At 47.7% G+C, this 24,813-nt stretch overlaps 12 protein-coding genes across 12 annotated transcripts; 7 read left to right on the forward strand and 5 right to left on the reverse strand.

Moving 5' to 3' along the window:
• Positions 1-137: 137 nt before the first annotated feature.
• Positions 138-2,116, forward strand: N7483_011290 (uncharacterized protein; the record flags this gene model as incomplete). Its single annotated transcript, XM_057094717.1, has 3 exons — positions 138-171; positions 237-1,594; positions 1,658-2,116. 3 exons carry the CDS (start codon positions 138-140, stop codon positions 2,114-2,116), a joined length of 1,851 nt encoding a protein of 616 aa, XP_056940688.1.
• Positions 2,117-2,673: 557 nt separating this feature from the next.
• Positions 2,674-3,771, forward strand: N7483_011291 (uncharacterized protein; the record flags this gene model as incomplete). The annotated part of the gene is made up of 1 exon (XM_057094718.1): positions 2,674-3,771. One exon carries the CDS (start codon positions 2,674-2,676, stop codon positions 3,769-3,771), a length of 1,098 nt encoding a protein of 365 aa, XP_056940689.1.
• Positions 3,772-6,251: 2,480 nt separating this feature from the next.
• Positions 6,252-6,878, forward strand: N7483_011292 (GNAT family N-acetyltransferase; the record flags this gene model as incomplete). The annotated part of the gene is made up of 1 exon (XM_057094719.1): positions 6,252-6,878. The coding sequence occupies one exon, from the start codon at positions 6,252-6,254 to the stop codon at positions 6,876-6,878; it is 627 nt and encodes a 208-aa protein (XP_056940690.1).
• Positions 6,879-7,107: 229 nt separating this feature from the next.
• On the reverse strand, positions 7,108-8,186 carry N7483_011293 (oxidase ustYa family protein; the record flags this gene model as incomplete). Its single annotated transcript, XM_057094720.1, has 5 exons — positions 7,108-7,357; positions 7,403-7,506; positions 7,557-7,687; positions 7,754-7,885; positions 7,946-8,186. 5 exons carry the CDS (start codon positions 8,184-8,186, stop codon positions 7,108-7,110), a joined length of 858 nt encoding a protein of 285 aa, XP_056940691.1.
• Positions 8,187-9,197: 1,011 nt separating this feature from the next.
• On the forward strand, positions 9,198-10,742 carry N7483_011294 (uncharacterized protein; the record flags this gene model as incomplete). Its single annotated transcript, XM_057094721.1, has 1 exon — positions 9,198-10,742. The coding sequence occupies one exon, from the start codon at positions 9,198-9,200 to the stop codon at positions 10,740-10,742; it is 1,545 nt and encodes a 514-aa protein (XP_056940692.1).
• A 281-nt stretch (positions 10,743-11,023) lies between these two features.
• N7483_011295 (glycoside hydrolase family 7 protein) lies at positions 11,024-12,274 on the reverse strand (the record flags this gene model as incomplete). The annotated part of the gene is made up of 1 exon (XM_057094722.1): positions 11,024-12,274. One exon carries the CDS (start codon positions 12,272-12,274, stop codon positions 11,024-11,026), a length of 1,251 nt encoding a protein of 416 aa, XP_056940693.1.
• An 857-nt stretch (positions 12,275-13,131) lies between these two features.
• Positions 13,132-14,801, reverse strand: N7483_011296 (uncharacterized protein; the record flags this gene model as incomplete). Its single annotated transcript, XM_057094723.1, has 6 exons — positions 13,132-13,188; positions 13,240-13,326; positions 13,380-13,544; positions 13,606-13,869; positions 13,922-14,700; positions 14,759-14,801. 6 exons carry the CDS (start codon positions 14,799-14,801, stop codon positions 13,132-13,134), a joined length of 1,395 nt encoding a protein of 464 aa, XP_056940694.1.
• Positions 14,802-16,500: 1,699 nt separating this feature from the next.
• Positions 16,501-17,650, forward strand: N7483_011297 (casein kinase II subunit beta family protein; the record flags this gene model as incomplete). Its single annotated transcript, XM_057094724.1, has 3 exons — positions 16,501-16,560; positions 16,843-17,088; positions 17,156-17,650. The coding sequence occupies 3 exons, from the start codon at positions 16,501-16,503 to the stop codon at positions 17,648-17,650; spliced, it is 801 nt and encodes a 266-aa protein (XP_056940695.1).
• Positions 17,651-17,895: 245 nt separating this feature from the next.
• N7483_011298 (arylformamidase) lies at positions 17,896-19,014 on the reverse strand (the record flags this gene model as incomplete). Its single annotated transcript, XM_057094725.1, has 2 exons — positions 17,896-18,808; positions 18,899-19,014. 2 exons carry the CDS (start codon positions 19,012-19,014, stop codon positions 17,896-17,898), a joined length of 1,029 nt encoding a protein of 342 aa, XP_056940696.1.
• A 498-nt stretch (positions 19,015-19,512) lies between these two features.
• On the forward strand, positions 19,513-20,808 carry N7483_011299 (putative eukaryotic translation initiation factor 3 subunit EifCh; the record flags this gene model as incomplete). Its single annotated transcript, XM_057094726.1, has 5 exons — positions 19,513-19,520; positions 19,575-19,614; positions 19,689-19,871; positions 19,898-20,157; positions 20,232-20,808. 5 exons carry the CDS (start codon positions 19,513-19,515, stop codon positions 20,806-20,808), a joined length of 1,068 nt encoding a protein of 355 aa, XP_056940697.1.
• A 487-nt stretch (positions 20,809-21,295) lies between these two features.
• N7483_011300 (putative mitochondrial carrier protein) lies at positions 21,296-22,798 on the forward strand (the record flags this gene model as incomplete). The annotated part of the gene is made up of 3 exons (XM_057094727.1): positions 21,296-21,325; positions 21,467-21,656; positions 21,891-22,798. The coding sequence occupies 3 exons, from the start codon at positions 21,296-21,298 to the stop codon at positions 22,796-22,798; spliced, it is 1,128 nt and encodes a 375-aa protein (XP_056940698.1).
• Positions 22,799-23,322: 524 nt separating this feature from the next.
• N7483_011301 (uncharacterized protein) lies at positions 23,323-24,752 on the reverse strand (the record flags this gene model as incomplete). Its single annotated transcript, XM_057094728.1, has 2 exons — positions 23,323-24,609; positions 24,666-24,752. The coding sequence occupies 2 exons, from the start codon at positions 24,750-24,752 to the stop codon at positions 23,323-23,325; spliced, it is 1,374 nt and encodes a 457-aa protein (XP_056940699.1).
• Positions 24,753-24,813: the final 61 nt, after the last annotated feature.

Below are 24,813 nucleotides of genomic sequence, written 5' to 3' on the forward strand. Positions count from 1 at the left end.
TCTCCCGTAATAGGCCCATAGTCCCTGTTTCTATGAGCTAAATACCCCGGATTTGGGCGCCTCAAGTTCCCCTAACCGAGCGGGTCGGATTTTTTTGGGGACCAGATGTAGCCGCGACGGCTAGAAAGCTCGGCACTATGCATAAACTGGGGAAGACGCGTTCTAAGACAGGTAAAGATCCACATTCCTTTTGTCTTACCGTGCCCTCTTTTCCTTGGGCTAATGTTAGCGTGTAGGTTGTCGAACTTGTCGAGTTCGCAAGGTAAAATGCGATGAGGAGAAACACCCCGTGCCAGGCGGAGAGCCTCAATGTACGCGATGTAAAGCTGCGCGCATCCATTGTGAATGGAAGGGCGCACCTATTCCGCGAAAGTCAGCAACAAACTCCTCATCTAAGAAAGGCCGAGAAGAATCTCAGCCCGCAGAAACACCTGGAGAGTCAAGCAAGGCAGTTGCCAAACCGCCTCACACTAACAACCAACAACTGGTCGCCCCCACCCAGCAACCGACCTTACTTCCATTGCAGCGATTCAATGGGAGTAATAGCGACCAAAGCGTAACTGCAGCCAATTCCTTGACTCTATCGGGATTTGACCGAGAATGTCTCAACTATCTTCAAAATTCGACACTGGTGGTCCTTCTTGGAAAGCACTGGCCATGGTCGGCGGTTTCTTATACCTACCACAAAATTGCTGTAAAAGAACCGATGGTGATGAGCATGATACTTGCTAGCACCGCCAAAGAGATACATCGATCCCGTCTCTATGACCAAGATGTTCTGCCCAGTTCTTCACCAAATAATGAGTCTAGAGTGCAGGATGGATCAATGCATTACGGTCGAGCGCTATCGAGTCTGCGCCACGCTCTCAAACAAGACGTGAAATCACCACAGAAGATAGAGGCTATCTTTATCACTCTTTGGCTCATGATTGACTACGAAAATCGATTCGGTAGTGGGGCAACTGCAATCAACATTCACATACGCGGCATTGAAACAATCCTTTATAATCATATTGTGCCTCTCATACAAGATCAAGGGTCAGACAAGGCCCTCCCATCCCAAGCAATATCATCGCCAACACCTACAGTTGATGGAACATCTCCCTCACAATCAAGTCAAGAAGCGCAAGTTATCAATCCTCCATTGACACCAGAAACGACCTCGCCAATGCTTTACCACCATCCTAATTCATTAGAGACATTGCGATGTACATCCGTGCCGCTTTTCCTGCTTTGGACCTTATACTTTTTTACACCTGCAGCTCTGTTCTTTGGTCCTGGAACGGCGCGGCTGGACACTAGCATCTTTCAATTCTTCCTGGGTGCTGAAACCCCGGGCGCTGGACCCTTGTCATTGCCAGAACTGTACCGAATCAGCAGGCAATCCCCTGCTCGCTTCTGGGGTGACGTGTACCCAGTGTCTGCCCGATTAGATGACATGGAAAATCTTCCCGGCCTCACACTGTACCACCGAAGCCATGTGATACAATTCAAAATAACCGAAATGTTCAAACAGGGGCCTCAAGTGGAGAGTACGACGGGGATGGTGTCACCATACCAATGTCTCATCGACGAGATAAACACACTTTCTATTGTATGACAAACCCCGGATTTTATCTCCGTCCACTTACCAACTCTAACTTTAACTTGACTTCAGGAACACGATTCGCTACTCACCTCTGCTAAATCAACACCATCCTGCGAATCAGTCGGTGGTGACCGCCGCGTCATGGAGACAATTTACTGGGCATCTATCACTTTTTACAGCACAATGGTCTATTTCCATCTCTGCTTTCAGGATATACTGAACAATAGCCCGGAGACTTACGTCCGTGGCGAACTTATGTCTCTCAAAACTGCAGTATCTCATGTCCTGGAGCTGAGTCTCAAGCTGCATCGCAGCCGGCCACGCCTTATGGTGAGAATCACTTGGCCGTTGTTTATTGCTGGCATTGCAACGTCCGATCAGATCTATCAAGATTGGGTCTCGATTCGGCTGCGAGAATTGGGTCGATATGGACAGAATTATGGGCGGATCAGCCAGCGATATGATGAGATTATTCAGGGTTGTCATCCCTATGCATATGACCGACAAGGACACTTTCTGAGTTGTTAGATACCAATTTTTACATACAGACTTTGCATGAATAACCCCGGGTCTGAAGAGCATTTCCCTCACCTTTCAAAAATTGAGTCATAACTCTTTCTTTACCCAGGTCATTTCTTGGAGTTTAGATGAGAAAAACAAATCCCCTAACCAGCTTGTTAGCCCACTCATCCCGGATCGTACCGGCCACAGTCGGTAGATCTTTGTTGGTCTGGCTGAGATACCATTTCAAAATAAACAACTCTGCGAAGAGAGAATCAGGAAGTAAGCATTAATATGCGCAATAACTTGAAGGTATTAGAGGGGTGTTTAGTATCACGTGGGATTTTAGCGGCGCTTATATGTCTGCCAGCGCGAGAAAAGGTACACGCCACGTCTCATCACACCTGCTACTCAAAATCCGAAATTCTAGTACACGGCACAACTATCCTGCCTAAATTCCAGTTGAAACTACCATGATTGACCCCAATGACAGATTCTGGGCTGATGGCCAGTCCTATTTCGGCGCGAGTGACAATCCCCAAACTGAATTTCAGTGCGATGTCTGGGATTGGGATTAACTGCGCATGGTCAAAATCAAGGGGACCGCCAAGCTGTTCAAAGAAGACCAAGATATAGAACTTTCGATCTTTGCGCCATTTGCCGATTACCTCTCTCCTGAAGTTCGCTCTATCACCGTCGATGATGATGGTCTTCTTATCGGAGTTTCGACAGATTCAGGAGAGGACAATAGTCCATATGTTGCATATCCACCCTTAGCAATCTGTGACACCCTTTCTTATTGTCGGAAAATTCAGAAATCTGAGTTACAAGAGCTCGATCGGCTTGGTCCATTTGTTGATCTTGTGTCCTATAAGGATGAGGGCGGGACGCCTCACAAGGTTGTTTTCAAGTTCAATGTGATGGATAAGCCGCTCAGACTACAAATGGCCTGGGACGAAATCAATATTCTAAGCCTTTTACCGCCACATCCTAATATACTACCATTTGACCGTATTGTGGTCGAAGGAGAAGAATCCAGGGTGCTTGGCTTTACAACGCGGTATATCCCAGGTCAAACGCTGGACAATCCAAAAATCCCATTCCGGTTTGAATGGTTGCAACAGCTCACTCAAGTGGTGGATTTTCTCAATTTGGAATTAGGGATTATGCATCAAGATATTGCTCCTCGGAACCTTCTTATCGATGCCGAGACTGAAAAGATTCTCCTTTTCGACTTTGACCGTGCTGCATCCGGAAAGAAAAACTTATCTAATGGTCCAGACGATGTGACTGCCGTTGCATTCACTCTTTATAAGCTCATTACAAATCACGAGTCCTTCTCGCATATCCCTCATTGGGATCGAACTATACATCGGGTTCAAAATATTTCTGAGTGGCCGAGTCACCGCCCCTTAGATGCTAAAGTGGCCAAATTTCGCAACTTCTTGAATGAATGGATAGAAACACGATCTGATGGGGATATGAAGCGATATCTCAATGCACCACGTCGATTCACATGGCCGGACCGGCCTGAAGCGTCTGAGTACAGTGTACCATTCCAGTTGGGCACATTCACAGATGGCAAACCATATATGACAACGGGTCCTCGATCTAGAAGAACCGCAATGAAGTTGGGCAGTATTGCTTTCGCTGGGAACGACCCCCACAGAGCCGGTTGTTGAAAAAGGCCGAGTAATCCATGATATACAAAGTCGCAAGAGTATACATACTACAAAAAATCTGACCACCCGTATGCTCGGCACGGAGCTTTCAGCCATGTTGAGTCCTTAGGATGCTGAAATATGGCGTTTGTGCATACTAGTGATATAGTGTTTTTCTTAAGGGGGTACTTTTGTCCCAATGAGTACTAGTAAGCAGGTTATATTTTGGTCTCAAGTTCAAGTGCACGCTTAGTAGAGGCGGGGTAGTAATGACCTCGGGAGTCATGACCAACTTGAAGAGTTCAAGTTATGATTGCAAATATTCGTAGGAGATAACACAATCAAGAGATTCAAGTTGATATCAAACATTTTTGATTGAGGAGCTTCGGGCTTTGAACTCGGAACTCCGACGCCTAGCCGCTAACTACCTATAACGTAATTCCCGGTCTCGCCGTACACCCCATCAAAAATCACGTCCATCTACCTACCTACCTACTTCAAACATCTACCATGCCACCAATTCGCTCTGAATCTCGGCAGAAATTAATCAACCAAGAGGGCAAGATCCTATTGGCACTGGAAGATTTAAAAAATTGCCGTATCACCACTCTCCGTGCAGCAGCGAAGCTCTACAATATACCCCATACAACGCTAGTCGACCGCGTAAATGGCGTACAAGCACGCGTTGATCAACGCCTACCTAGCTATAAATTGACACAGCTTGAGGAATATTCGCTTACTGAATGGATAATATCTATGGATACACGTGGCGCAGCTCCTAGGCCATCTACTGTAAGAGATATGGCCAATATTCTACTAGCTGCGCGTGGTAGCCATCCCCCACCTACAGTCGGCAAGAATTGGCCATCAACCTTTATCAATCGACGTGATGAGATTCGAACACGTGTCTCTAGACGATATGACTACCAACCTGCCCTAAACGAAGCCCCCAAATCAATTCAAGCATGGTTTACAACTGTACAACAAGTTATCGATGAGAACGGGATCCAACCCGAAGATATCTACAACTTTGATGAGACAGGCTTTGCAATGGGCCTTATTTCAACACAGATAGTTGTTACTCGGCAGGAATACTACGGTCGGCGATCTATTCTACAGCCTGGAAACCGTGAATGGGTTACTGCAATTGAATCAATCTGTGCAGATGGCTATTCATTACCACCATGTGTGATCTTTAAAGGCAAGGTTGCAGTAGCAAGCTGGTTTGATAATCTACCATCTGACTGGCGATTTGAAGTCTCAGCTAATGGCTGGACTACTGATGAGATTGGTCTACGTTGGCTAAAAAAGCTATTCATCCCATCAACAAATTCACGTGTCCGTGGTCGCTTTCGGCTATTGATTCTTGATGGCCATGGAAGCCATCTTACACCCGAATTTGACCGAATCTGCTCAGAGAATGATATTATTCCACTCTGTATGCCACCACATTCTTCACATCTTTTACAGCCCCTAGATGTTGGCTGTTTTTCTGTGTTGAAAATTGCCTATGGTCGCTTTATAAGTGATCTTGCACGTACAGGCTATAACCATATCGACAAGCTTGATTTCTTAGCTGATTTCCAACGTGCACGGGCTGAGGCATTTCGGCCGAATACTATCCAAAATAGCTTTTTAGCTACTGGATTAGTTCCAATTGATGCAGAAAGAGTTCTCTCCAAATTGAATATTTCTCTTCGAACACCTACACCACCAGGTAGCCGACCAAGCAGCAGATCTAGTCAATTTTCACCTAAAACACCTAGAACTGTGGTTCAGCTTCAGAAGCAAGCTTCAATGCTTAAAGATCTCCTAAAACAGCGATCAAACAGCCCTCCAAGCCCGTCAAAATTGATGCTAGATCAAATTATCAAAGGGCATTCGATAGCACTACATAACACTGCGCTACTAGCTCAAGAAAACGCCAATTTACGCGCAGCGAACGAGAAGAAACGACAGAAGCGCAGTCGATCCGCTAGACAGATACCATGTGAACAGGGTTTGACTGTTGAAGAAGGCCTACAGCTACTTACACAGCTGGATTTGCCAGTGGAACCACCTGTGGTTGAATCACACACCCAGGTTGAACTGCCTGTTCAGCCGAATCAGCCAGCGCCTAGGGCTCAGCCTAGGTGTAGTGGGTGTCGAGAGGTTGGACATCGAATTAATGTATGTAAAAATCGTATTTATAACTGAATTTATTGGTGTTGGGTTAAAATATTTGAATTTTAAAAATTCTAGTGGGGTAGAGTGTACGGCGAGACCGGGTGTACGGCGAGACCGGGAACTACGTTAATGAGTCAACCTGAGTCAACTTCAGTCACTCCCTAATTAGGCTTAAACTGCGAGTTCATGGCTTCTCTCTGTCAAATTTACTGAGTAGCTACAATCTAAATGATAATGCAATACTTTAGAGCTGCAAACATGAATACTATTTATACCAACCGATTTCCATTCTTAATTCCTAGAAGTTTTCAGTGATCAAGATTCAAGACCAAACAATGTCAACACAAGCACAATCCCCGTTCCCACCCGGGTTCGCTATCTCAACTTCACGCTTACGCATCGTTCCATTCGACCCTGACAATCAAGAGCACTGCGAATTCCTCGTCCGCTTGTGGAACACAGAGCTGTTCATCAAATCTTGTGGCGCCACCGGTATCCGAGATGCCGCAAGCGCATCGAAATTCATCCGTAACCGTGTGCTCGGGGACTACGAATATCAAAAACATGGCATTTTCCTAGTACTGCTCTACGATGAAGAAACAAAGACTACAGCTCCGATCGGCACAGCCTCCCTTATGAAAGGCAGGCCTCCTGGTGCGCATTACCTGACGCCGGATATCGGCTACGCTATTTTACCCGAGATGAATGGAAAGGGGTACGCGACCGAGGCGGCGAAAGGACTGATCGACTATGCGAGGACGGACCTTGGAATTGAAGGTGTCTTTGGACTTTGTGATTCGAAAAACATGCATAGTCGCAGGGTTCTTGAGAAGATTGGCATGGATTTCAGAGGAATTGCCGAGTTGACGGTGTTTGGCAATGCTTTGAGCGCTGTTTATACTTTGCCAGGGATGGATCAGGATCTGGGTGTTTATGGAATGACTGAGACAATGCAAAAATAACCTAAAAGGCAGACATGATCATTCCTGGCTTTGAATCATACCATCTTCGAGGTTTTTTGTCTAAGCATGATGCACAGTGTTAGGGTTCTGTCTCAAGTCTCATATCATATGTGGGGAAGCTTCTGTTCTTCCCCTTCCTGTGTACCCAAATACATGTATACAAGGAAATAAATAATAAATATCAATTTTTTACATCGAAATATTATTCTTGATTATTCATCACTTCATATCATGGCATTTCATCATATATCGTATCGTGTTGTGTAGGAGGTATCAGAAAATCGTTTGGTAGATTAGTAGGCAGTTGATTCATCTCAGCCCAACGGCGAACTTTTTCAAAGTTCTTACATCGATGCTGGGTGTTAAAGTCAACATATGGCTCTGGGTTCTCAGGGTAGATCCACACTTGACCAAAAACACCAGTATCGATCGTACACATGAGCTGCTGTCGAAGAATATCGAGGCAGTGTGCTGTACGCCTGTGTTAACTAGATATGACCAACAAAGATATACGAGACAAATACCTACAAACATGGTGTCGAACAATGTAATCACCATTGCTGAAGGCTCCCTCGCCTTTGGAATGGTAATACTCATAGTTGTAGTATAAAGACTGTCGGAGAAGATCCTGAGCCGAGTTAGATATGAAGGCTGAGACTTGAGATTAGTTTAACTTACCAAGCAATGCAAATGATGAAGACCCTCAACATTGGCTGGAAACCCTCCCCCATATTTTGGGTTAATCTTGACCTGATCTGATGCTATACCCGAGTCCTGAGCATCTTCAGGTGCTACTCGAATGGCCCGGTCTATGAAAATGAGTCATGAGTAAGTCGAAAAGGAGGTTGGTAATTCGGCGAAAGATTTGAGCTTACAATTCACTCCAAGAGACTCCCAAGCAGCGTCGACTTCAGGGCTTGCATCTTGCCGAAAGATATTCTCTTTAAGTAGGGAACCATTGAACTTCTGAGTGATATACTCAACTCCAGGTTCTTTTAATACAGGCGCTGTTTGCTGGAGTCAGTATATAGTAACTGTCGAGGGTTGAGTGACCGTGACTGACTCACAGTACTGAGAAACATGGTAAGCACATAGACTGTCTAGATCACCACGGCAGAAGAACCCAACCAAAGCACCACTCATGAAAAAGACGCATATAGCAAGGAAGCGAAAGAAAATCATTGCAAATTGGCCGCAAGGACTGAAACTTTGGTTTTGAATCCATGGTAAACCCTCTTCTTCCACTAACAGGCGCTCTTCAGACCCCTTATCCAGATTCTTCAGCTCGGAAGATTTGCCCCCAATCATTATAAAACTTTGTCGAAGAATAGAACCCGCTAAATGATTCAAAGCTGCAAAAGGAAAAAGACAGTGCGCAGTGCATGAGTAAGACTTCAAAGTGACTAGGGACGGATTAAACTTCTCTTGAGTTGAATCGTTGTTAGACCGCCAGTTCTTCGAAATGTCGCACAATTTGAAGAACCCAGCCTGACTACTCCAGGGCTATCCCTCACTCGAGATGTTACTAACAATAGGAGCTCGGGCATCGTGGATGTTTCCCCTGCATGTCTTACATATGGTGTCGTCCAATGACAAACATTTAGTCTAGATGATCATAGGAGGCCTAAAGCTATCTCAAGGGGCTGGGTGCACACAATGAAAATCAACATGGATAGAAACAAGCATATACGGATTTGCCGTCGTAAGCAAACTCTTGTCAATACACCCAAGTGCTTTTGATCTGCACATCCGAGGCCCGGGTGATCATCTGAAATGTGGTTAAGCCCCTTCCGGTGCGATCTGCACTGCCAGCACGCTATTACCGCTGATCTTAATGCGAGGTTCATCAACAATGTCCAAGCGTAGTATAGGAAGACATGAAACGCGAGGGTACTTTTTCAAACATCATGTTCGCTCACGGCCTTCTGAAGTCATCGTGCGTTCTCAAAATGCCGATTTACCGTCAATTGTCCCAAGGCAGAATGATTCTTGGCCACACGTTGAGCTCGGCCCCTTGCAGTCGTGCCCTAATCCTCTGCTCAACTCCATGATGTGATGGTTTACTGAGCTCAGAAAATACCCTCAAAGCTGGAGAGAGCTCAGCAGAGGTTCGAGCACTTGAATCAAATACGTAATAATAACTTTCAATATCGAGTCTATTCATCTCAGCTCGACTATAAATACAAGTCTATCAGACGGATCAGGACTTTCATCTCATCAGGCAAAGCGACTCTCAAGATTCTCAGGATCCCAAGAGTCTGCAAAAATCAAATCCCACAACTTTCAAGATTTTCGATTATAAGACAAACTCATTCCAATATGCGCTACTCTTTGATCAATGGCATACTCCTCCTGGCTGTCTCGCCACTGACCGCGCTCGCCCTCCCGGTCGACCCCAATGACCAGTCTGGTGTCTGGGACCCCAGTGGTCAGTACCGCAGGGGTCACTATGTGAATGGCCAATTTGTTCCTAATTCTGGATCCGAATACAACAATGGCCAGTGGAATAATGGCCAGAACAATAATGACGGCCAGTACCAGAATGGCGAGTACAACAACGGTCAATACAACAACGACCAGTATAACAATGGCCAGTACGGCAATAAAAATGTCAACACCGAATACAATAACGGTGAATACAACGACAACGGCGAGTACAACCGCTACCAGCGCCGTGGCATGAGCGCCCGTCCCTTTGGCAATGGTCGTCCCCACGTCGGTATTCCTGGCGCTGGTATCCCCGGCCTGAATGCTCGCAGCTGGCCCTATGACAGCAACCAGCAAGGTGGCTGGACCAATGACAATGGCCAGTGGCACTCCAACAACGACCAGAATGGTTGGACTGGTGCCAATGGTCAGTGGCACTCGAACACTCAGAACGACCAGAATGGCTGGTACGACAACAACGGCCAGTGGCATGCTAACGCGAAGCGAGGTATTGGGCTTCCTGGCGTCGGTCTTCCTGGTGTCCATGGCGTTCCCACTGGTAACGACCGATTGGAAAATGCTGCTGCGTCTGCTCTCCACGTCCGCTGGAACCGCCCCGAGAACTACGATGGAAACGATGGCTACTACAACAATGATGGCGACTATAACAATGATGGCTACTCTCACAACAGTGAGAGCGAGCGCGAGCGTGAACGCGAGGAAGACCGTGAAGACAACCGTGAGGATGCTGCCGATGCCGCTCAGGCTGCCACCTCTGTGATCAACAACCTGAAGGCTCGCAACTACCCCAACGATGAGTACCATAACGGTGAGTACAACAACAACGGCTATTACCAGAATGGTGAAGGGGAGCATGAGCATGAGCGGGAAGAGGATCGCGAGGAAGATCGCGAGACGGCCGCCGATGTCACCTCCACCGTCCTTAACGGACTGAAGGCTCGTGAGAGCAGCAATGAAGACGCGATGTACAGCACTGGCTACCACGACGACATTCATGGTCGCAACGGCCGTGAGGCTATTGCTAATGTCCTGACATCGACCCCTACCGTTCCTGTTCCCGTCAAGCGCTGGTGGCCATTCGCTTCTGGCTTCAACCGCAACAACGACAACTACAACAACGACGAAAATGACAACTATGGCTACCAGGACAAGTGCAAGAGCAATGACGAGGAAGACCGCTCTGGCTGGGATTGTCGCCATGACTGGGACGCTAACCGCCACTCCACTCCTACTCCTCGTGTCTGGGCTCGCAACTACCCCAACGACCAGTACAGCTCGAACTACCCCCAGGCTACCCCTGGTGTTCAGAATGGAAACTATTACAGCTACAAGAACTACGGCTCTTACCAGAACTACCCTACCAATGGCCAGACTCAGGACCAGAACCTCAAGGCCGCTGGTGGTGAGCAGCAGTAAACGAGAGATTTGATGGTAGATTGGTCGATGATCCATTTCGGTACGTTCATCGCTCTTCTCATATACAACACACCACTTACTCATTTTTCAGAGAGGATCGCACGCACGCAGGAGTTGGATGATTTTCATGCAAGTGATGATTGTTTAATGATATCACGAACTGTATACGCTCTTTACTTTGTTATTTGGCTTAGATTTCGGGTGGCTTTCATCGTAAATGTTAGCTACAGCAGGTAGTTTAGAAATGAAATGCAATAAATTGATGCAAAAGACTCTCAGGATTAGGCGTATGTAGATCCAAGGTCACCCCATCTGATATTCGAGAACGTCACTGAAGTACCTGGATACTTCGCTTCAATGAGAGTTGGATTTCCTTCAGTACTGTTACAAGGCCCAGCACTGCCACTGTCCAACCAATTCATATAAGCCCCAGAGTCATTCCAGATGCTGAAAATTAAAACCATGCCTCGACCGATAGCCTTGCCAACCTGCTTCAAACCTCCCATACTCTGGAAATAGCTCGCAGAGCCCGAGCAATACTCATTTGTGATCGAGTCCGTCTCAACACCAGAAACATCCACGACAGCATTCTGGATAACTTTGTTATCCTGGACATATAACCGGCGGATCTCAGTCAATGAGCCCTGCGATGTATGATCATCCGTGATGAATTGTGTCACAACTGTAAATACTCTCGTCGTATCGACCACCTTTCTATATCCATAATACCCAGTATCACCCAGGGCATAAGGATTAAACCCACACCCGGACTCATCGCAAACCCCAGAACTTCCACATTGATCCCCCGTACATTCATACAACCCCGAAATATTGCACGCATGCGGCGTCAAAGCCGTAGCCCGCGCATTAGCCTCCCAGAGATCCATCTCGCTACAACAAGATCCCTTCCCAGCAATATTAGCCACACCATTAATCCACGGATCATCTGAGCACTGCGCATCACAGTACCCAGTTCCATACTGTGCGCCCGCAGGATTCAGAGCTCCCCGGCCGCCAGACTCCGCCATCTCAGCCAAATACAACGCGCCGTTCATACCGCAAACAAGCGATGAGACATTCACATCGAAACTGATCTCTTGGTTCAGTAAGCGAAGCATGTCGTAGTTGCGCCCACTCTCATCAAGTAAATATACACGCGGTGTTACAGCGCTCCATGTTCCGTCAGTCTCGAGATATTGATGCATAATAAGACTACCGCCCTGCGTCTGTACACCGTGTGCTGCGTAATCTGCACCCTCGAGAACGCAGTTCTCGGCGCAGGATTCCTGTGTTGCGCAGAGTATTGGGTTTAATCCTGTGTCCCAGGATCCACATGATACGCTGCTGTTTCCCTTTTCGTGGAGTGGGTGTGAGAGAGCATCGAGGACGACGGAGGTGTCTTGTGGGATGCAACCTGCTTCTGTTGTACATTTCCAAGTTTGGAGCTTAGGGTGAATTTCAGGGATTTTGCCGATTTGTTGAGCGGTTGTGAGGTGGATTATACCTCCTACTAAGAGGAGGAAACGCGCCATGTTTATGTAGTTCGCGTTCAAGTTGAGATGAATGATAGTAAATTTTCGGATTAATGATCTCGGATTCTCAGTTTCCGGTTAACATGCTTGTTCTTGTATTTCAATTGTGAATTCCTTTGCAATGGTCATATTTTGGAAGGCGCTGGCTTCAATTAATAGTGAGAAGGGGTGTGATATTAGGCTTAAAAGGGGACTCGGAACTAGAAGACACATCACAAAAATGAAAGTGAAATCCCCCTTTTCATTGCTTTCACCCGAAGACCCGGAATGGCCAAGGAGCTATTGAATTGGAATGTGAGAATCGCATTGCTCTGTTTACTCCGAATCTTCTTCTCCGCATTTCGGCCCTGAAGAATTTAGCCGCTGATACTGCAAGTTGACAACTTTCCACCAGTGGTAGCAACGCAGATAAAGTAGTATGTTTCAAGGGTCCCCTGCACTAAAGCCACTTTTCTCTTTTTGATACGGAGCATTGAGAGTTCAAATAATGATTTAGCCGTTCGGTTATTGATGATACTACGCAGGACGGATTACATTGATTGTGATCGTCGGTGAGGCTGGCCAGGGGTAGTGGCGCGAGTCATTACCATGTGAAGCTTGGCAAAGATCAGTCGACTTTCATAATTCATGCAGGTAATACGTGCTAGTAATTGTTCGAAATTAGAGTGGTAAGTTAAGTTTTCAAATAGATTATTGCTCAAAGAGTGACTGAGAGTGAGATAGCAATTCTGCAGCAACGCAAGAACCATGTTAAATGGTGATCAGTAACAATCAGTGACATGCCATGTTGGATGGCTTGAAATAAGGAACAAAAAAGTAAAAAGCGCATGCGTTTACTATTGTGCAGCTAGCTGAGCTTAATAGTCATCGCCGCGACTAATGACTTCTTTGCCAGATTGGCCCAGCAAGATGGTCTAAGACGGAATTAGAACAGTGAACACTAGCGATGAGGAGACACAACATACATGTTCAAACTGGGCAGAGTAAGAGCCTTCGATGTCCATCAGGGGTGGATAGTGGTCGACGACTCCTTGGGAAATGAGGTAGTTCATCTGTGAAAAATTAATACGACATTCCATTCAATTGTATCACGGGGAGTACTTACGCCGGCAAGATACCGGTCTACCCCGAGACGTTCAAGATAACGACGACAGAAAACAATCGTGCCGAAGTTATCGTTGATGGTCTTGTACAGAGATCGGGCTGAAGCAAGAGGGGTCATCACTCTTTTCGGAGCCTTATAACTCTTGCCGTACCCATAGACGCCAGGCTAAACATTCAATGTCAGAGTGCAGGTTTTCTTCGTGAAAGGGGAGAGTTGCTCAACATACACCGTCTACTGTACGTCCTCTTCCTGTAGATCCAAATGTCTCGACAGCAAAAACTTCGCCTTCTTCCATTTTGGTCTGGTTCTTCGTTCGCACGAAGGGAATGGATTTCCCTCCATGGATCTGGTATTGCCTGATATTGTGGCCACTGAGATCTCGTACCGCTTTGACTGGATACGTTTGACCTCTGATCTCCACTTCATAGCTTTCCATGGCCTCTTGGATGGCAGCGCTTACATCGCTGATTCGGACGTCGATACCAGCATTCTGGTCAAGAGATTAGTTGTTGTTTTGAGGATAGGCTACAGGTTCATCTCACCTTGATACCGGTGTTTGTCGCATCCTTAACTGCAGCAAGCAGATTGTCATATGTTGGATCAAATGACATAGTGAAGGCACTGTCAACAATCCAACCATTGATGTGGACACCAAAGTCCACTTTCATGACATCACTTTTTTGCAAGATAACATCTTTCTGGCCTGGGTTCGGTGTGTAATGCGCAACGCAATTATTTACCGCAAGTCCAGTCGGGAATCCCATTCCAGACACAAGACAACCTCCCGTCTCAAGGCCGGGGTTATCGAGCAGCGCTCTCACGCCATCATCAATACCATCAGCAATCTCTCTGAGAGTCTGGCCAGGTCTGACGTTGTCTTGAGTCCATCGCCGAACCTGACGATGAATCTCGGCGGCTTTACGATAGTTCGTGAGCCATGTCTTGTCCTGGACGGAACGGCGAGAATCGTAGCGAGCTTCCTCAGCGGTGGTGCGAGCCGTATTGTCGACCACGGCCTCATAGTTCTGCATTTCTCCACTCGGGTACTGCTCATTGCGGAATATGGTAGTCAGAGGGATACGTGGAGGCGACGACTGCTTGATGGTCGTCTTCTTCTTGGACTTCTTTCTTTTCTTCTTCTTTGAAGCGTCTGTTGGGGCGGGTTGGGGCGTTAGCGACTCGGTAACAGCCCCAGGCTGATTGTCGCCGTCGTCGTCATCGCTGTCCCCGTCACCCAAACTTCCATCACCATCGCGGGAGAGATGAACTCCTCGCGGTTCTCCACCAGTAGCGGCAGACTTGTTTGAGTTGGACGGGTCATCTATTCCAAGGTTAGTTGGGGAATATTACGGGGTATATGGAGTTGCATCGAAACTTACTACCGCCATTCTGGCTCTCGTTCTCAGCTGTCTTGGAGCCCATTTCCACATGAAGTAATTTATGTTGTCACGCGAGATTAGGATAAGGAGAAAAGATAAACGGCCCCTCGGAGGGTCCTTCTGTGGAGACGGAGAGCGGTGTGGGGCCACTTAGAGCAGATCATGATATGTATAGAGGCAATTCTTGAGGCTAATTAGGCGAAATGATGGAAATTGTGAGATAGTTTACAGGTATTGATAGAGTCTGCGGGTTCTTGGCTCGGATCTCAGCCTATTATGAACATGTTGGAGTCTTCATCATAATTTCCTGCATGTTTTCCAGAGACCTCCAGATGATGTAACAATCTACAAGTCTTCACGCCGCGCTTTGCGCGACACTGACAGTGTACATAGCAGCGAGCATTTGAAAATTGGAAAGATACTATGTCCCCAGCACTCAAGTGTTTAGCCAGGTGTGTTCACATACATAAGTACAGGGCTCAGTCCGAGTCAGTAGCATCTATTATAGAGGTGACTGAGGACCGACCTCTCTTTCAAGTTGTATGTAGGTACCTAGTATAGGGTTACCTACAAGGTTATATACATGTTTATCTACAGGCACTTAGCTGGAAGTTTATCTGAAAGGGAAGTTAGCTGATATGTTGTTGGATATAGGCAACTGGTATGTAGCCCTGTAAGATGTAGTCTATCCTCCCGAGGTCGGGTATCAAGATTCAAGACAGACGGGTGAATAAAAGTGCAGGAACCCAAGTAGTAAAAGAGGTCTACAGTGATCCGAATTCATATGAACATCTTAAGATTCAAAGTGCACTATTGTGAGCAGCCATTAATTGCTTAATGATACCAAATGGATTATTGTACTGTGCTTGCTTACCACAGTCTGATACCAGTCCGAGTCTGAGGGGCGATTCAGTCTCCAGATGTCTAGTGATGTAGTACCATTTAGAGCTCTATCCTGATCAAGTTCGAGCTTTAGTAGACTGCTAAAGTCTTATGAACAGCTTTCTTCTCTAGAATGGTGCAATTTTGCTGATTTCTACCCACAGCAAACTGTGCTCGCAGGTTTGTATTTCTGTCAATGCTTCGCGGGCATGGGGGTGAAAGATTCCAAGTACTTGAAGATATCCAGCCTCATGTATGGATTCCAATGTTCAAAATAGTACATTTGTCGCCTTTCAAACGTGGCCAGATCATATCAAATGCAGGTGAGACCAGTTGACCCAATAAGAGCTTGATCTTTCAGGCTGAGGCTGAAAACGTCAGGCATATATGCCTGCTAACAAGGCTCGGGGGATTTTGGGATATATCACACCATCTTATTGCCCGTGGTCAATAGTAAAATGATAGATGAAGTTGGGCAGGAAATAAATAATAATAATAAAAACAGCTTGAATGGTGCATAATGATGTAGACTTGAGCTGTGAAGTGGAACTGGAAACAATGAGCAAACCAGATCGGCAGAGATCAGTCGGCAGTACCATCACCGCCCGCCCGCTGGGCCCGCACTTTCATCAATTCCACCACCACCAGCCCTCCCATTATTAGCGACTCTTCCTGACCTCCGAGAGCTGACCGCGAATATCTATCCCTTTCAATATCTAATACCTGCACTGCGCAGTCAGACAAGTAAAGGGGTTACAGCACCCCGGGGTTGATCAACCAATCTCTGCGGCTGTCACCTACCCCTCGACTCCGCGCAAACACCGAGAACGGATACTGAGACGGACCTCTAAACCGCCAAAATGATGGAGGATTTCAACAGCGAGACAGACAGCGACTATACAAGCTACTGGCGAGACTGGGTACGTTATTGGTGGATGGGTTGCGATAGGACACTTTTTTTGCCCCGCAGATGGGTCCTCCCGGTTGTGGTTGAAGACCTGCGGTCGAAGCCTTCGCATTTGAGATCACCCTGCATCGCACTATGGAGGAATTGGAGAACGAAAATATGACTCTATGATCTCTCTTCATACCTCCTGCAGGGGAACTCTCTTTGCCAGGATCATCAGCCTTAATTCACCTTAGATCTGGCTATTTCTATGATGTTTATGAACGAAGACAGCTAACATTTGTCTCTATTTCAGTTTGTTTCGTCACGGGGAAACGAATACTTCTGTGAAATCGATGAAGACTACCTGACAGACCGATTCAACCTGACGGGTCTTAACACCGAGGTCCCATACTATCAATATGCGCTGGACCTTGTGACCGACGTCTTTGACCTTGATGCGGATGATGATCTACGCGAGCAGATTGAGAAGTCCGCTCGCCATCTGTATGGCCTGGTTCACGCACGCTATATTGTTACTACCCGCGGTTTGGCCAAAATGGTATGTCTTACATCTAGACCCGTCACTGTAATGTGCCAAGCATGGTGAGCTGATATAATCAAAACAGCTTGATAAATACAAGAAGCTCGACTTTGGAAAATGCCCACGGGTGATATGCGATGGCCACCCTCTTCTGCCAATGGGCCAGTCTGATCTCCCCAGTATGACTACCGTTAAGCTCTACTGTCCCAAGTGCGAGGACATCTACAACCCCAAATCTTCCCGACATGCCTCAATTGACGGTGCTTACTTCGGCACCTCCTTCCACTCCATTCTTTTCCAAGTCTACCCGGCATTGAACCCCGAAAAGAGCTTGCGTCGTTATGAGCCCCGTATTTACGGCTTCAAGGTTCACGCCGCTGCTGCTCTGGCGCGCTGGCAAGATAGCCACCGAGAGGACCTCCACTGGCGTCTAGGTGAATTTGATATGGCGCATAGGTTCATCGAGGAAAGCGAAAGTGAAGATGAGGATGCCTTTGAGTATGGTGAACAGGCTCCTGAGGCAAAGGTCGAGAAAGTAGCCGGGGATGCGGCATCCGGTCGCATGGATCTTGGCAACTGATTGCACCACCGCACTGGATCTTTTTATGGGCAAATTCGGCGCAATGAAGGATTTCCTAGGATTTGATCACCCGTTCTATGGGTTAACGAATAATGGCGTTCTCCGGCCTGACTGGCCTACCTCCGACTGTATCTACATCAATCCTCCGTCTCCCCAAGGAATTCTGAAATGAAGGAGATCGATACTTTCTTATCGTATTTTTTTAGAGTTCTTTAACTTAGTCAATGATTATTCACACTTCTTTACTATGCAACGCTTGAGCCCCCCAGAACCTTGGGCTCTGGTGCCAGGCCCATCTTCTGCAACTCGACAAATGCGTATTTGATTGCCCGAGCCAGCTCCTCTCCTTGACTCCATATTTCATCATGGCCACCCTCGAGAGACAACATTTGTACCCGCCTCTCGCGAGTGGACAACTCCCGCACCGGGATCTGAGCTGGCTTCTGTTCCCATCCTCGCAAAGCCTCTTTCATTTCCAACATCTGGCCCTCGTCCACGAGTCCATCATCCTTAGAATGGGCTAGCACGACTAATCTCCCAGTTTTCCAGCCACCCTCCACGCCCCGCGACCCAACCATCTGCGCCGGTGACACGCCATCCCAAAGCATCACATCATTCCCAAATGCCCCTTCAATGAACTCCCTGTATGCCCCAATCTCCCGGTGCGCATCCTGTAGTCTCCGTAGATCGTATATCCCCGCCACACCCACTATCGCTGCTGGTTGCGCCGACAGCTTCGGCGGTAATGGTCCGGGAGACATAGAGACCTGCTCCGCGCCCGCACCGTCGTCATTCGCACCTCCACTGAACGACTGCTCGCTATGACTTGCAACAGCACCCATAACAGCTTGGAAAGCCAAAGTAGCGCCACAGCTATGCCCAACGAGAATATATCGGGGACCGAAGTTATAGGTATTCTGCAAAAATGCCAATGCAGCCTCAACGTCACGGATATGGTCCGGATGCTTTGCATTGCGGAATTCCTTGGCCGGGGTTTCTAGTTCATCTTGCGGGTGGTTGGGGTGTGCGCTTAGTCTGTAGGAGATTGAAGCAATGCCGGAGATAGGAAGTCCGGGGGAGCTACGCAGGATCTTCGAGGTGGCATCGAATGAATCGGATTTTATAGTTGGATCACGCCACGCACCACCGTGTATATAGCTATTTCACGGGCCATGCGGTTAGTTATTAGGCCATCTTATTCGTGGTGTAGCTTCGATATTCCAGCGAACTCTGGTGGGGTTGCGATACATCACCCAGTAGCCATCTGGATTGGTGTCTAATAGTGTCACAGATATGGTTTGGAGAACATGGGATCGCCCGTATGTGACGATTCTTTTCCCTGGCTGAGCTTGTTGGGAGCTCATCTTGGACTTGGGATGAATGCCAGTGCAGGACTCGGAGAGACTGATATTGGGCTGATAATGATATAGATAGTAGACGATAGCGGGAAGCGGGACAATCGCCGTGTTATGACTAAGGGTCAAGCAATTGGGTACAAATTTGAGTACATGAATATCGTGTCTTAAAGAAGAAAAGAAGTAGAATAGAAACTGGGAATATTCGGAGTATATTTTTATGTGACTATTTAAATTTCAATGCTAGTATCGGTATCAGATATACAACGCAGGTTGTTGTCCTCAGGCACAATGCGGAGTTGAAGTTGCGGCGAGGGATACGTTATGATACTGTAATACCCCTCAATCTTTGAGCCGTTTGGTGCAGGGACCTTGTAATTTGATACGCACTTACCATACCACGCTAAACCGTAATAGGACCACCCGTTTGAATTGTTCTCACACAAACCGATCTTCCCCATCAAAGAGACTCTCAACCCACTCTCCCCAGTGCAACTAGCTTTCAATATGGCCGAGTATGTATCATGGAATGCTGTCACTTAGACCGCTTGACTAATGTGAAATCTTAGAGCACAAGCCCCTCTCGTGGCCGTCAAGGTCGAGGCCCTGGTACGATCCCCTCCAAATCTTGAAAATCTGGCCTAGCCCTCGCCAGCGAGAAATACTCATGCCCTATGTTATAGGTGGTGATGAAAATCATCAAGCACTGCAACCAGACCTTCCCCACTACCGCGACCGGTTCCCTCGTTGGTATGGACATCGACAACACCCTCGAGATCACCAACTCTTTCAACTTCCCCGTAGTTGATGTGCCCACCGAGTCGCACTTCGACAATGCCGCCCCAAACCCTGCTGCCGCCGCTCCCGTGCTAAGGCCAACGCCGCTTACCAGGCTGAGATGATTCGCATGGTGCGCGAGGTCAATGTTGACGCCAACAACGTCGGATGGTACACCAGCGCCAACATGGGCAACTTCGTCAACATGAACGTGATTGAGAACCAATTCTACTACCAGAAGGAGATGAACGAGCGAACAGTCGCGCTGGTCCACGATGTCAGCCGTAGCGCCCAGGGTGCCCTCAGCCTGCGTGCTTTCCGCCTTTCCGCCAAGTTCATTGAGGCTTTCAAGGAGAACAAGTTCAACTCCGAGGAGTATGTGGCGCTCTTTTTTATACCCTTTTCCAAAAGAAGAGGCTACGGAATTTCCTTTACTGACTGCGACACAGGCTGCAAAAGTCTAACCTCCGCTACCAAGACATCTTCGACGAGCTCCCCGTCGAGATCCACAACTCCCACCTGATCACTTCCTTCATTCACCAGCTGCAGACCCCCAAGAATGCTCCTACCGACCTTCCCGCCTCCCTCGCTGCTCTTGAGGCCAGCCCCTTCTCTCAATCCTCCGTTCTCTCTCCCAACCTTGACAACCTGTCTCTCAGCATCGACCCCTTCCTCGAGAAGAACTGCGACCTCCTCCTGGAGAGCATCGAGAACCACAACACCGAGGTCAACAACTACCAGTACTACCAGCGTGTTCTGGGTCGCGAGCAGCAGAAGATCAACAACTGGAAGCAGAAGCGCACCCAGGAGAACGCCACCCGCGCCACCCTCAAGCAGCCCCTCCTGCCCGAGGACGAGTGGCAGCGTCTTTTCAAGCTCCCCGCCGAGCCCAGTCGGTTGGAGAGCATGCTCAACACCCGCCAGGTGGAGCAGTTCTCGCGCCAGGTCGACAGCTTTGTCTCGTCGACTACCGGCAAGATGTTCGCTGTTAAGGGCAACCTGCTGCCCGGTGAGACTGCGAAATAGATGGGTGTGGACCTGAGGCTTTTGGGATTGCATGACCTTATTACGGCGTAGGGAGGGAAAATGTTCCTTGGATGTTTATACGACTTCCTCTTTTTTTTCTTATTTTGTATTCGTGACGTTTCGAGTCCTTTTTTTCTTGTCTAATTTTTGACATATCTGGACTCAGAGCTGTTCATAGAAAACAATGACTTTGTCTAGACATGAAATATTTATTTGCACGCTACCTTATATCAAATATATACTTCTGCTTTTTACTACCAGTTGACAGCTATGTAGATCTATCGCCCCCTTTTAGCCCTAATCTACAGGGTATGATCTGTCATGTGACCTATATTCTATGACTTCATCGATAGTGACAACATTACAATGAGTCGTAGTATAATCAGGGCAGTACATCTGGAGGAATCAGGTTGGTCCTTCACGAGATGTCTTTTCAGGCTGTCATTCATCTTAAGTCAACTCCACATCATTCAACAACTATCGTGCGATGTATAATAGTCATACGGACATCTGGATTGTGAGTATCCACTTTAGATCTATAACCAAACTGCATGTCAACTTGAACTTGGACTTGAAGGAGAATGAGCACCTCTGCCCAAAATGAATTTTCATTTCAAGCTCAAATAACATACTAACGAGCCCCAAACATTTTATTTAGGCCGGTGCATTTGCAGCGGTTGTGGTCGATTTCATCGTCTACCCTTTTGACACCCTGAAAACACGCGTCCAGTCTCCAAATTATGAGCGTGTCTTCAAAGATCCACGGACAGGTGCCGTGAAGCGCAATATATTATTCCGAGGTTTATACCAAGGCGTTTGGAGTGTTGTTTTTTCAACTATTCCATCTTGTGAGTGCAAGTTGTGAGAATTCAAGTTTTCCACCTGCACTGGCACCTTCATATATATTTCTTCAAATCTTACTAGCCTGGAGCTTGCACCATGATCCTTCAAGTTCAAGTCGGAATTTCAAGCCCATGATATACTATCCTAGTAGCTGCCAGTGCTTACTACCTAGGTAGTAGCCCTGGAGCCCTGGAGTATCTATGGACGTACCACACATGTGCATTACTAACAACCTCCAGCAGGAGCCTTTTTTACAACATACGAAGCTGTTAAATATGCCTCCTACAACTCCTCCAGAAACCCCCAAGGGGCCAGCCCAACAATTCAGACATCCCGCTCAACACTACGTCTTCCATTCGACCATTCTCTGCCTGCACCAGTAATCCACGCCATCGCATCTTCATCCGCAGAGATGGTCTCATGTCTCATGCTCACGCCAGCAGAGGTTCTGAAACAAAACGCTCAGATGGTCAATACTTCTACTTCACCCGCATCCTCTAATACTACCTCGAAACATCAAAACACAAACGCTATGCGCGAAGTTCTTTCAAAATTCAAATCTCAACCATGGCGTCTATGGAGTGGCTATACCGCTCTTGTTGGTCGCAATCTCCCATTTACAGGACTGCAATTCCCGATGTTTGAGTTTGTGCGTTCGCGTGTTATTGACTGGAGAAGAAGACGGAAGACACAGAAACACATCCTGTCAGGGGAAACAAGGAAGACACCCTCCTCAGTGCAACGAGATGAGTTGGTTGAACGGACTTTGTTGACTGGTCTTTCGGCAGCTGTATCGGGGACCGTCTCTTCTTTTGTTACGACGCCCATTGATGTCGTGAAGACGCGAGTCATGCTTTCTGCTACTGATATCCCTCATCAGCCTGAGCATGGGTCCAAATCTGATTATAGAACCGCAGAAGAGCGGCCCACAGGGAAGAAGATGGAAAGGCCGCCTACGAAAGGCACCTGGGATATTGGGAAAGAGATATTTCGGAATGAGGGGCTGAGAGGATTGTTCAAAGGGGGTGCTATTCGGTCTGGCTGGACAGCTATCTCTTTGAGTTTATATCTTAGTCTATACGAAGGCGGGCGGATGTTCTTAGAGAACCGACGGAAGGAGATGGAGGGCATAAGTCCTGGTACTTGATATGAAGAGCAAATTTAAACACGAGATATCTAGACATTGAAAGCTTTTAGACTCTGGTTGTGGATGTGAAAGAAATAATTCCGAGTCACACCTGTGATTTTGAATTTAAAATGGTCTTTAATGACTTCTCACATCTCTGTGCCTATACAGATGTCTATCGATAAAGCTATACCGGGAATCTGAAGATAATTATATGTGGGAATTCAACTTGAAATTTTGAGCACTTCATATCTTTCAATCATATTCAAATGTTGCATGTCATGGAATCATTTCGTATCTGTCGTAAAGACGGCCAAAGTTTGAGGCCAAGACTTTCATAGAAAAGAGAAGGAAACACATCAAGGGGAATATTCATCACAAAATCAAAAAAGAAAAGAGAAGGAAACAAATACAGAACCGCCAGCACCATGATAGTCAAACAAGAAGGGGAGGGGAGAGAAGGGGGAACAGAAAAGTGAAATAGATACAGCCAGGCCATGATACTCAGTTTCACACGAGTGAAGGATGTATATGTTGATCGTATTTTAAAAGTTTGCAAGCTTGCGCAGCCAACTTGACTTCTTGGTTCCAGAGCTTGGAGGAGCATCTTGACGACTTCCACGGGATCGCATACCACGGTCTCGTTCATAGTCTCCGCTACCTGAGCTGCTCTTCGGATCACGGCGCGATTCTCGACGACGAGAACGCGTGTCATCAATTTCTTCGTCGGGAATATCTCCGTATTTAGCACGACGACGGGCTCTGCGACGGACCGCACGACGAGCTTCCTCGTCAGAGGAGAGCGAGTGAGCGTTTAAGCCCTCAGCAGCAGCGGCAGCAGCAGCAGGAGGCATATCAATGAAGGTAGGGACGAGTTGTGGAGGCTCTGGTGGTTCATCGGCTTGAGAGTAGACCCAGGAAGATGTCTTATCCTTTGGTCTGCCGAGAAGGCCACCAGTCATAGCAGGTTCGGGGTATTCGTCAATAATAGGTCTGGGCCTGCGACGGGTCTTCGAGTCATCTGTACGTGAGCCCCGACGACGTTCATCAGGGTAGAGATTTACGGGCTCTTCAGCACGTGAACGACGCCGTCTGGCTTGCGCGGCCATCTCCTCGTCCCGAAGGTCCCGAAGTCGACGACGTTCGCGTCTCTCTGCAGCTCTGGCTTCGGCTTCGGCAGCGGCCTCCGCTTCACGGGCTGCTTGTTCTTCGCGTGCGCGACGTTCTTCCCGTGCAGCGCGGCGGATACGTCGTCTCTCTTCTTCCTCTGCCAGTTCCCGGTCTCGTTGCTCGCGTGCTCTTTCTTTCTCTCTGCGTCTCGCACGACGTTCCTCGGCTTCTCGTACCTCTTCGAAATCACGCGTGTCAGACGGAGCTTGTCGAGATGAGCGTTTTGCTCGTCTGGCAGCTCTACGGGCTTCTGCATCTTCAGGTTCTATCTCGAAAGCGGCGGCGCCAGCGAAATCAGTAGCGAACCCCTCTGCATCTGTATCTGGTCTAACAGATCGACGGCGACGGTCTCGGTCATCACGGCGTGCTGCTCGTCGAGGATCATCGCGTTCGGGTTCGGTCATGTACCGATACTCATCGTCGCGGTACGAGCGGGATTTACGTCGATCAGGCATTTCTGGTCGAGTGTTCTTTCTCAAAGACCCAAAGAGACCCATCAAACCACCAGACTCTTGCTTCTTTGGCGGAGCAGTATTTGCACGCTTCAAGCGTCGATCCCTTGGGTCTCTGGGCGTATCGACAAGCACACCGTCATCTGGACCAGATGGACCTTGGTCAGCATCAACCATAACGGCGTCGTCGTATTCGGGCCTCGGGCGTGACTATGAGAAATTGGTTAGAAGTGCGGTCAAGGTAAGGTTAGATCAGAGTTATTCACCTCTTTCCGTGACCTGCGTTTGGATGGTGCAGATCCCTTAGAGCTGTCTTTAGGTGATTGACCCTCGGCGTCTTCCACATCAACCATGACCAAGTCATCATCATCAATTACGTACGGGTCTCGAGGGGCTAAAGGTACAATTAGGCTT

Source organism: Penicillium malachiteum, assembly GCF_028827825.1.
Source record: "Penicillium malachiteum strain IBT 17515 chromosome Unknown utg000005l:1.0-9002435.0:326005.0-9005861.0, whole genome shotgun sequence".
Lineage (NCBI taxonomy): Eukaryota > Fungi > Ascomycota > Eurotiomycetes > Eurotiales > Aspergillaceae > Penicillium > Penicillium malachiteum.